Raw genomic sequence first — 12,593 nt, forward strand, 5'->3', positions numbered from 1 at the left:
AAGGTAAAGAAAGCCATAAGATCAGCCAAACTAGGCAAAACACTAGGTCCTGAAAAAATTCTAATTGAATACTACAAAATCTTACAGAGCGAACTTAGTCCTCTTTTAGCCCAAACATTTACAGCCTATCTAAAAGGAACTGCCACACCCTCAGAGGATTTTGCAGATGCACGTATGTGTTTAAACTCTTCACAGCTATTCTGGCAGAGAGACTTGATAAAGTTGTAGGCACAATCATACAGACAGACTAAACTGGATTAATGCGAAACCGTTCGTCGGTCACAAACATTCGCAAAACATTAGCAGTGATTACCCATTATTGGCAGGCCAGAGGAGAAAAACAAACTGCTCAGCTCCCAGATGCATGCCTTCTCACCATAGATGCGGAGAAGGCATTTGACAGGGTAGAATGGGACCACCTCCTGTATTCCCTAGACAAATTTGGCATTACTGGTGACTTCATCAACCTCATTCGAACACTGTACTCATGACCACAAACCTCAGTCATAGTCAATGGTGAGGTCTCCTAACCATTTCCCTTAGAAAGAGGCACTAGACAGGGCTGCCCACTATCGCCACTCCTGTTCAACCTAGCTATTGAACCATTAGCCATATATATCAGAAACAAGGTGGAGGGTGTCAGGGTGAGACCACATTCATTACACTTATTACTCTATGCTGATGATCTTCTCTTATACATTCAAAACCCAAACCATATGGTCCCCAAACTCTTTAACATTTTACAACTAATCGGAGCGATCTCGGGGTATAAAGTAAACTTCGATAATTCGGAACTGATATATCTAAAGAAAACTTCTAATTCCCTCTTTCTACAAACAACATTTCAAATTAAGGATGGTATCTTTAAGTACATGGGCATCCAACTGCACACTAACCCTAACCTCATATACAAACATAATTTCCCTCCCATACTGACACAACTCCATTACATGCTAGCTGGATGGTCCAAGCTGCCAATCCCTCTCTCAGGATAAATTAACTTATTAAAAATGATTGCCATGCCCAAGCTATTACATCCGCTACAATTACTACCTCTGCTTCTGAGGCAGGCTGACTTAAATTCTATTAACAGAACCTTTTCCAAATTCATTTGGAACTCTAAAAAGCAATGCATCAGTCGCCTCAAACTGGCATTGCCAATAGAAAGAGGAGGATTAAAACTCCCAAAGGTAGAATGGTATAACTGGTCCTCATTAACTAAAATTGTCTTTGAATGGCTGGCGGGTACCTCAGTATTTAATGACAGACAATAAGAAGCTTCCTTAGTATACCCACTGCATCTGACTTTCTTGCCACACGTGCCTTTCCACTCTCTCCCCCCCTACAATAAAGGATAACATACTATTTTAAAGACCCATTAAGAGCCTGGTCCAAATTATGCAGATGGTGGGGTCTGTCACACACAATATTTAAGCGTCTACCATTACATGGCACTCCCACATTCCTGCCGGGAATGACCATCCTGTGGGAAAATAATGGTCTAACTTCGGTAGCTCAACTATTTACATCAGGCTCCAATAACCTTATCTCACTCATAGATATACAAAGTCAATTTAAATAACCAAGACACAGTACCTTTGCAAATTTACAAAGCACACACTATGCACACAAATTACGAGCGTATGGACTAGACTGTACAGCTAATACCCCTATAGACAGCATATGCTCCCTAACTAAGCAAGGAATGCATTCCATCTCTCGCATATATAACTCAATTCTGAACACAAAGGCAGCATTGGCTACACAACAATTATGTGACAGATGGAAGGCCACCACTAACATAGACATTACTGATGAAACAACCACCACCAGTTTCGAGAAATTACTCCACTCCACTTTGGCGATGGATCATATAGAAATGCACCTCAAATTCATACACCTTAGCTATATAACTCCTAAACTACATGCCAAATGGGTACAAGGAGCCACTAATCAATTTTCCAAATGCTCATTAGCTGACCCAGACATCTCGCACCTATTCTGGAGCTGCCCTAAGATATGTCAATACTGGTCCAAGATACAATATTAGTTATCAAAAATGTGTGGGATTCCAATAATTTACCTATGCGTGACACCTTCTTTTTAAAAAGACACACTCACCCCTCCCCACACGACAGATTTCTTAATATTTCCATACTTCTAGCTAGGAAACTGATACTTAAGGAGTGGACGTCTCACAAACCACCGCATTTGGCACAACTCAACTGATTACTGCAAACCCAACTCCTCATAGAGCAAGCCGATGTTAAGGGAGATTTGTAACGAAGGATTAGCTCTTTCCTAACAAAGTGGGAACCATACTTATTACATCACACTACAAGAACACAAATTCTATCCCCTTCTCGAACAACATTTACTTCATGATTGAACAGCTTAAAGGCAGGTGGCACATGGATGCCACAGGCAACAGACATACCACCTCTTAGGTTTAACACCTTATACTCCACAAACAGTAAAATAACCCCCTTCAGAAATACTCCACCAATGAATGGTAGTGCGTAACTGGGCGGCCCATCGTCTCCTCTACAGAACTCCTGCTGGTATCTGGACAATTTTGGTGAGTGAGTCGGCAGATATACTGGAACAATGAAAAGTTTTGTCTTATTTTTCAACAAACAGTTTTGACTACCAAATCTATGCTAATGTACAGGTATATGGTTATAGTTCCATATCCTGAAACGTAGTCATGAACCTCTAGCTGATCCCAGCAGAGGCTGGTTTTTCTTCCCCACAACCCTTCCCCCCCCCTCTTCCCCTCCTAGTCTACCCTAGTTTGAACTTCAAATGTGATAATACAGGTTACTCAAACTTAATGGACCCCGGTCATTGAAGGTATCCCGTTACAGGATGATCCCAGGCCAGTGCAAGCTTTAACAACCTTGACAACCAAGCCAACACATTATATCCAGAAATAACTCAAGCCTGAGTGCCATTGAATCAGTAGCTTTAACTTTACACTAGAAATGGAATGAGATGGCATCCTGGACAATGCCTACTTAATACTGAAGGTGAGATAGCAAACTCTATGGACCTTACAAGACCCACAGATTAACCAAGTTTGAGACAGAGACTGCCACCTTCCCCCTCCCCCTCCCCTCCCTCCTACCCCTCCCATCCCAGTTATTGTTTGTTTATGTTTGATTATTATATATATATATATATATATATATATATATATATATATATATATATATATATATATATATATAAAATATTAAAAGGCTCAGGAATGAGATAGACTATTAATGCTTGTACAAATGTAATTATTTGACATATTCTCATCTGTCTGTCTGAGTCTCAGATGTACAAGTTATGTAATACATTACTGTCACAACTGTATCTCTAACTGAGTGTTACCAAATAAATTAAAAAAAATATATATATATATATATCAGAACTGCTTTGATGTTGGTACCCATGAGAAAGATGGTTTCATTGCAGCTGTATTCATGTGGGTGTGACTGAAACGTCATCTTTAGAAGTCTAGTAATTACTTTCAGGTGTAATTGAAATAGATCCAATCAGATTCCCCTGAAGGGTTTTTCAATGCCATGCTGTTCAGTGTTTATTATTCACCTGAGGAAGCAGCCCATGTGTAGACTGGGAAACGCGTTTTGAATTTTTTAGTGATTTAAAGCTTTTATTAAATTCTATTGTATTTAGACACTCAACAGCATGCCTTTGTTTATGCTTACTAATACCTTTTGGCATTTAATGATATCGTTATCCCTAACTGTGTGCTAGCAGTTTGCCGTATCTAATTCAAATACACTTGTGCTTTTGGCCGGGATCATTTCTGAGACACAACAGAAGTGGATACGCCTGTGAGAGCTATCTGAACAGCTTGTGATAGTTCAGCACGCCTATCTGGCACTTTTTAAGTGCTCTGGAGAGTGTGAGTATAATGTGATTACTCTTGTATATACCTCTCACGCATCTGAATGATATTGCACCATTGTGGCGCCTTCTCTTTTTGTTCTTCTTTGCTATCATAGTTCTTTTGGCTCCGGTGCTGTTGGAGTTTGGAAAATCAAGCAGCCGCATAGAGACACCGTCCATCAGTCGGACATTTTGGGTACTATGTTCCAATCTCTACCCTTTATGTTCCAGTTTTTTGCCGTTTGTTATTTGCAATACCGGTGACTTTTAATATAACACTTTTTTTATACATATATTTTTGGATGTTTTATATTTTTTGATCAGGGTGATTTACATATATATTTATTTTAAAACACAGTATTATCATAGTATTATCACCGTTTTTTGGCACTAGGAGGCACATTCAGTTTTTTTTGTAAACCAGCTCAAGATATGGTGCTGCCCGGGTTCGAGAATGCAATGATCCCCCCCTGTAGCAACCTAGTAGCCTGGACGTTGACCTTACTAAGCCTGCCTACCTGCATGCAACCAATGCTTATGTACACTCAATAACTGGGAAGGAAGTTAGGGAATATATGCACTTGTCCCATCTTTAATGTCTCCCCTGACCAGTTCTATGTCATTGTGCATGATGAGGTTATGCTGCTGGGAGCCTGCAACTTCCCCAACAGAGACAGAAGAGGAGTGGTCTGGGTCAGACAGTAACTGACTCAGTCACTGAAGTGCTGCCTGGGTCCTTTGGGTATCGTTATAGCATTAAAGGGTAAAAATCTGAGAATATCAATATATAGTAAATTTGATGAAAGTCTGCCTAATTTTATAAATTCCATCCTATGACATGAGCGAGTACGCTCAACTTTACATTCACTTCAAGGGAACATCTGCATTTTGACTAAAATATAACTAAAATATAATTATGCTGAAGAAGAGTTGTAGTGGTGAAGCTTATAATATGAAGATAGGAGGCTTATCCATGAATTATCCCTATAGTAAAAATACCAATTAAGTAATATAAAAGGCAAATATTTTTTTTAACAAATTAAATGCAAATTCCTTTTAAAAATAGGGGTAAAACAGTGAAACATGATGTCAAAGCAGCAAACATTAGTGTTATTATACAGCACAGACCTTAACCTTGAGTAGGTAAAAAAAACATGCATATAGACAAACATATATATTGCTGCAGGCTCTTACAATCTAAAGAATTTGTAGAGAGGGAATTAAAATGTTTACAACAAAAAAATATTCTTACATTTTTATTATTCAAGGAACAGTTAATGTGCTGGTGTTGCAGTGGAAATAAGACTTTGCATTTTGGAGTCAAAATGGTGCTAGAATTGTCAAGAGATTTCTTTACTTAAAGAAACGCTTTTTTTTCTTCAGTGAGCCCAAGCATGCTCTAGAGTCTATAGAGATGCATATGTCCTTAGTGCTTGGCAGCTTCACTTTTTGTGACTAGGCATCAATACATAAATAATCAAGGCTATCCTATGAGAACCAGATGAAAGAGATTTACTTAATGGAAATCTCTAAAACCAAGATGAGAGGTATCCTAAGATTTTCAGGCCCAAGTGCATTAATAACACATTTATCTAGGAAACTTTCAGAAAAGCGAGCCATTAATTTCTCGGAAAGATAAATGGTTATGTGACTGAAATGTATTTACTAGTTCATCTTTTTCATACTGCTACCAAGTGGCTTCTTTTCCTTTCAAAGTCAGAGAACTTGGCTTCATATCTTGTTTCCCAGATTGTTATTGACAGTGACTCTGTGTGTCTCCTTAGTTAAGCTGAGTCATTCTAAGAAACAAGGACTCTGCAGTTTAGTGGTAAAAATCATGTCATATATATATATATATATATATATATATATATATTTTTATATATATATTTATTTTATTGAGGTTTTTAGCAAAAATAACAATACAAGTACAATTTGCCACAATTCAATATAAGCAGGTATAAGAACAATGGTTGTACCATAATGAAAAATATACAAAACAGTTACAAACTGTAAACAAATTGGTGAGAATATAATCACCAAGTATAGCAATATAGGTACAACAATACAAACATATTCATATAATAACATATAAGCCAGGGAATGATAGGCAAGTACTACTGAAACCTCCTTTTATATATTTATAGAAACCTCCTGTGCTATTAGTAGACCACTCTTGGACCCACACGTAATATATTTAGTATTGATGGAGGTAAACTAGAATGATATAAGGTTTTATAAACCTCCCAAATAGTGTATGGGCTACTCATAAATCTAAGCAATATATCTTGAATTGCTGGAGGTAAAAGAACTAGAGTGATATACGGTCACTTTTGGACCATGGCATATAATTTATAATCTATTATAGATTTTATTAGCTATGTGGTAACTACTGGACTGGTCACTCTTGGACCAAATACATCTTTAATATTATGGTATATGGTAGTTACATATAGGCCACTTATACATAAGTGAAGATAAGGCGAAGAACCACATGTATATTTTTAACATATAAGCATGGGCTTTTACTATAGGTGTAACTGTTAGAACCTATGGTGCTCTAGGTAGATTGTACAATAGTAGACTTATATAGAATATTATTTCTCTGCAATCATCCATAGTGGTAGGGAATATCAAACTGTGAGAGAGTGTTTGCAGGATTATCTGTAACCCCATGATAGCCTAGACATTTTCCATACTAATAACTAGGAGTATAGTCTACATCCACAGCTTAAGCTTTAATATTCTGGAACCATCAAAGAATGTTGTCCATTATATCATATTGTCCCTTTAGAAATGTGAGACAATACCTAGAAACAGATATGCGCTACTCTCAGGTTAAACTTCCATATAACAGCTTATAAACTAGGCACACGAGGATATGCATAAATTAGATGTAAATGGTTATTGGTATAGGAGGACAATCATTATTGAGTAAACCATGATGCATCTATTATCTAGTTCTCTACACAACCCAGATAGCAGGAATAATTTTGTTGATGCAAGGCACCATACACACTAGCCAATCATGTAACACTATAATGAAGCTGAACTTCTGGAGAAAATACAGACACATTCCATTAATAAATTAGGAACTAGGAGTTGACTGCTAAATATATTGGTTAGCTAGGATAATGAAACCTGATTAGGTATGGGTTTTGTAGGTGAAGCATGAGAGAGTGGAGACCTATATTAAAAAAGCATACCTGAAGTATATTAACAATGAGATTATGGATATGGGTATGGTAAGTAACTACAATTATAAAAAACTACATGTGCTTAGAGTCCAATATATCTTAAGGTGCATATAAAACCGCAAGCAGGAGCTCCTTATGCTATATGATGCATTCAGACAGAAAACCATACCAAGTAAATTATCTTCACGAATCAATACGTGAAGAAAAAAAAGCTTTTCTTTAAGTAAAGACCAAAGTATTTCAATATAAGATCAATTAAGAGCCGACCGTGCCATCCCGGCCGTAGACAACACAATCAGCTCAGTTTTGCCTTAACCTTGATTTATGTTAATATAGTGAATGAATATCAGTTAAGCCTAGGTCCAGCCTTTTTGAAGCTGCTAAGGGTTTACTCTTCATATAAGGAACTTGGTACGTGTTGCTATGTGTAACCTGCTACTCGGTTTTTAATATATAGTTAATGTGCTGACATCTTGTAGTAAATAGAAATGATGTATGGACCTGAAGGGCTATGCACTGTATTCCATAATTATCTGAGCACAAGAAAGGTATTCTTCCTAAGGGACCTAAAACTACCATTGAAGATCCATATAACTAATTAATAGGCAAAAAGATGGGACAAACAACCGGGTAAGTAACCATTAATTAGAACATCTTAAATCTTGTGTTATTCTAACGTACAACTGGCTTATAAGATCATAATGTCCCAAACTAGCAAAATGTCTCCATCTTAAGACTATATGAAATCAATCACACAGCTCAGTCCCGGGTCAGCCGCCTCTGGATACGCTGAGTTGCTGTCCAGATCACATCGCAATTCCTGCAATGCGATATGGCAATGGCAACACAGTACCTGTAATGAGTCTACCCAACACCAGTCTTGTTATTAGTTGCAGCGTGTCCATCGCTGCAGATGTACTACCACAAAAGTGAGCACTGAAGCTCGTTCCGGCTGATAGGGAGAGAAGCTGATGTGCTAATACCTCCACTGGGCTCTGGATTCTCTGCAACATATAGAAGCGCCGGTTCTTCAGATAGAGCTACCACCCGACCGCTGTATGCCTTATGTCCCATTGTGAATGTACCATACCTGATTGGGATCTCGCTCAGGCTGATCTGTCGCAATTTTATATATTTGGATGAGGAGCCTCCCTGCTCCCCACTCTCATCGACGTCCTCCGTGTGTACATTTGGGTAGCAGGTGGGTAACTGGCTAGTGGCTTCTATTAGGTCAATAACCCTTGTCCTGAAAAGGCAAATAAGAGGCACTCTGGTGCAGATAAACCTAACACAATGCAAGATCTTCCACTGTGGTGATAACTATGTACTCACAAGGGTATTTGCACCTCTAGTGCAATAATACACAAGCCGAAGCTTCAGAGCCGCTCGGCTGACTCTTTCTCTCCCGGTCTGCTCCTAACAGTGGTCATGCCCCTGTGTAAGGTAAAAAGACAAGACACCCTTGGTGCAGATTACCCCAACCAATGTCGGACAAACAACAGTTAGCTGGGGATTTTATACTCACAAACGTGTGTGCACAGTCAGTGCAATATCAAGCAGACCGAAACTTTTTGAGCCGTTCAGCTGACTCCCTTCAGATGTAACAGCTGCTTACGGCTTGTAGAATCAATGTTCAGGGCTAGCTGCCAAACTTGGATACAACACTACTCCAGGGAAATAAAAATACTCTAAAGCTCTTATCAAACCAATAGAGGTAAAGATGCAAAACTGCTGGTTTGCTATAATGGAGGCTTTAGGTAATAGATAGAGTGTCCAAACAAGGTAGAACAATAATATATATTTTATTAAAACTTTAAAATGCTTCGCTACGCGTTTCTCGGCTACAAGCCGTTTCATCAGGCCTGATGTATTTTTATTATTATTATTATATATAGCCAATCGGAATTAAGGTAGGAAAAGTCCTATTGACTGATGCAATCAGCCAATAGGATTGAAGTTCAATCCTATTGGCTGATCCAATCAGCCAATAGGATTGTGCTCGCATTCTATTGGCTGTTCCAATCAGCCAATAGAATGCAAGCTCAATCCTATTGGCTTATTGCATCAGCCAATAGGATTTTTCCTACCTTAATTCTGATTGGCTGATAGAATCCTATCAGCCAATCGGAATTCAAGGGACACCATCTTGGATGACTTCATTTAAAGGAACCTTCATTCTTCGTTAGGACATTGATGGAAGAGGATGCTCCGCGTCGGATGGATTGAAGATGGACCCGCTCCGCTCCAGATGGATGAAGATAGAAGATGCCGCCTGGATGAAGCCTTCTGCCCGTCTGGAGGTCCTCTTCTGCCCAGATCGGATGAAGACTTCTGCCCCTCTGGAGGTCCACGTGTGCCCGGCTGGGTGAAGACGCCCCCATATATATATATATATTATTATTTTTTATGTAAATGTTTTTGTTTTTTTATTATAATTTAATCAGGATTTTGTTTAAAAATGTTTTTTTTTAATGGAATATCTATCTAAGTATAGTTTATATTTAAAGTGATGGTAAATCCTAGCCTTTTTGAAACACTAGGATTTACCAGTGCAGCAAATACTTCATGCTGAAAGTTCCTTTATTTGTCTGCAGGTATGCTGCGCGAAGTGCCTCAGGGTGCCCATGGCAGAACGCTGTTTTTCAGTGAGATCTTAGCCAATAGCGTGCTAGCTATCCAGTATTATGCCAACTGAACTGCACTGCTATTGGCTAATAGGTGGAAACATCACCTCATTTAAAAAATAGAGTTCTGTTGCGGTTGGCCTGAGGTGCTCGGCGGGTCGAACGTTGCAGGCAAATAAAGGAACTTTCAGCATGAAGTATTTTATACTTCATGACTGAAATTCCCCTTTAATTGTTGCACTGGTAAATCCTAGAATTGAAAAAACGCTAGGATTTACCATCACTTTAAGGTACATTATAATCCATAGTTTATGCATCCTGAAATAAGGAGTCATTTTTAATTATGTAGCGGGAGGCTGTATATTCATGGCTGTAATATTTATTTTTTGCTAAAATGATTCCAATAATCCATTCATGTCATGCTCTCCCAGAAGTTTCTCTAAGATTATTTTTGGCATTGTTTCTGTCTATAAGATATTATCACATTCTTGGTTTTCTAGATCTCAAAGCTATGAATTGGTGTCTGCAGAATTAATATGCCTCTTCTTCACAACAAACATTTTATAAAATAAACATTCAGAGTTGGGAAATAGACTTTAAAGGGACATAAACCCCAAATTTTTCTTTCATGATTCAGATAGAGCATACAATTTTCAGATTTCAGATTCAAGTTTGCTTCATTTTCTTGGCATCCTTTGCTGAAGGAGAGCAAAACTCTACTAGAAGCTAGGGGAACACATTGGACGAGCCAATGACAAGCAGCTAGCTCACAGTAGTGCATTGCTCCTGAGCCTTCCTATGTATGCTTTTTAACAAAGGATACAAAGAGATCAAAGTTAATTAGATAAAAGGAATAAATTGGAAAGTTTTTTTAACATTTCATGTTCTATTGGAATCATTAAAGTATAATTTTGACTTTACTGTTCCTGTAATGCCATTGCTCCCATGCAAATCTATGCTCACAGAATCAACTCTTACAACATTTCAAGAAGCTCAATGAATAGAAGATTGTTTGGAGTGGGATAGATCTGTACAAGGACCTAAGTGTGAGGAGGAATGAGCAAGCATTAAAATTGAAATATAAAGTTATTGTTTGTGTTAAATAAAGCTTTTTAAATTTTTATTATTAAGGTGATCATTATTTTTTCTCCTTCCAATAAAGTACAGCTGAAAAATTGATGAAATATGAACCTATTAAACTGGAGATATTTAGCTCCCAATAATTTCATCAATTTCAATGATCAATGTGATTATGTGGAGCGCAAAATTGCGCTTTCACTAATGTATGCTAGTATTACAAGTTAGACACAATGTAAAAGCTTAATCACTTGAAAGTGATGCAGCATATCTGGAAAAAGCTGACATGAAAATATCAACTGAATATCTTTATGTAAAAAGGGAAGATATTTTACCTCAAAATTGCTTCAGCTCACCACAGTAAGTGCTCTGGAAACAGTTATACTTCAGCTGCTGTCTAGCTGCAAGTTGAAAAATAAAGAAGCAATAGCCAATCAGCATCAGCAGTGCTGAAGTTATGCTTTGCTTTTCTGTCTCTTTACAGTGGGTGTGAATACTTAGGACATTTTGAGGGAAAATATCTTCTTTTTTTACATAGGGATGTTCATGTGATGTTTTCTAGTCAGCTTATTACCGCTGTGCTGCATCACTTTCAAGTGCTTCAACCTTGGGGTATCATGTCCCTTTAAGAAGTGAAATGCAATCTTGGCAGTTGCTGCTAATGTCACCAAATATCTTAAAGTAAAATCCCTTTATTACCCATTCCCTAGTTTTGCATAACCAACACAGTTATATAAATACACTTTTTACCTCTGTGACTACCTTGTATATAAGCCTATGCAAACTGCCCCCTTATTACAGTTATTTTGACAGTCATGCATTTTAGCCAATCAGTACTGGCTCCCTGGAACTTCACGTGCGTGAGCACAGTGTTATCTATATGACACACATGAACTAACACCCTCTAGTGGTGAAAAACTGTCAAAATGCACTGAGAGAAGAGGCGGCCTTCAAGGGATTAGAAATTAGCATATGAACCTCCTAGGTTTAACTTTCAGCTAAGAATACCAAGATAACAAAGCAAAATTGGTGATTAAAGTAAATTGGAAAATTATTTAAAATTTCATTCTTTATCTGAATCATGAAAGTTTATTTTGGACTAGACTGTCCATTTAACTACGCTTTGTATTTTGTGTACTTATCCATAAAATCATTTTTTATATCATTTACGTGTTAATATATATCTGGTTTGATTCTTTAGAACCTGCTCCAGAGACTACAGAACAAACAGATGTCAGTATACAAGAAGAGGACACCCTTTGCATAAATAGCATAGGAACTGAATCTCGGAAATTTTGTGACATGTGCAGAGCCTGGTTTAACAACCCACTAATGGCTCAGCAACATTATGAAGGCAAGAAACATAAAAAGAATGCAGCAAGGGCAAAGTTACTACAAAGACTTGGTGAAATCTTGGACTCAGAAGCTCTGGAAGGTCAGTAACAATTGTGAACAAAAACAAACATTTATCTTTGTAAAAGTAATACATTTAACCACATCACAATAATGATCTGTTGTGACATGGTGATTATTTTTTATTTTTTTTTAATACCAATTTGTTCTTGGTAAAAGGGAAGACAGTTTGACTAAAGTATAATGTGTTTTTAAAGTACATATTTCATATTTAAATGAGATGAAAAGATAGAAGATGGAGAGTATGAGAAAAGCAGGAAGTAAACAAGACTATGTGGGGAAAGCAGGAAGTAAACAAGACTATGTGGGAAAGCAGGAAGTAAACAAGACTATGTGGGGAAAGCAGGAAGTAAACAAGACTATGTGGGGAAAGCAGGAAGTA

The 12,593-nt window shown here is 37.7% G+C and overlaps 1 protein-coding gene across 1 annotated transcript in view; it reads left to right on the forward strand.

Annotated features, from left to right (window-relative positions):
* Positions 1-12,241, forward strand: part of LOC128640494 (zinc finger matrin-type protein 4-like) — a 269,542-nt gene extending 257,301 nt beyond the window's left edge. Inside the window, exon 5 of the mRNA XM_053692972.1 lies at positions 12,000-12,241. Within this exon, the coding sequence (XP_053548947.1) occupies positions 12,000-12,241 (242 nt within the window). The remainder of the gene's footprint in view (positions 1-11,999) is intronic.
* Positions 12,242-12,593: the final 352 nt, after the last annotated feature.

The sequence above is a fragment of the Bombina bombina genome, chromosome 9 (assembly GCF_027579735.1).
Source record: "Bombina bombina isolate aBomBom1 chromosome 9, aBomBom1.pri, whole genome shotgun sequence".
NCBI classification, from domain to species: domain Eukaryota; kingdom Metazoa; phylum Chordata; class Amphibia; order Anura; family Bombinatoridae; genus Bombina; species Bombina bombina.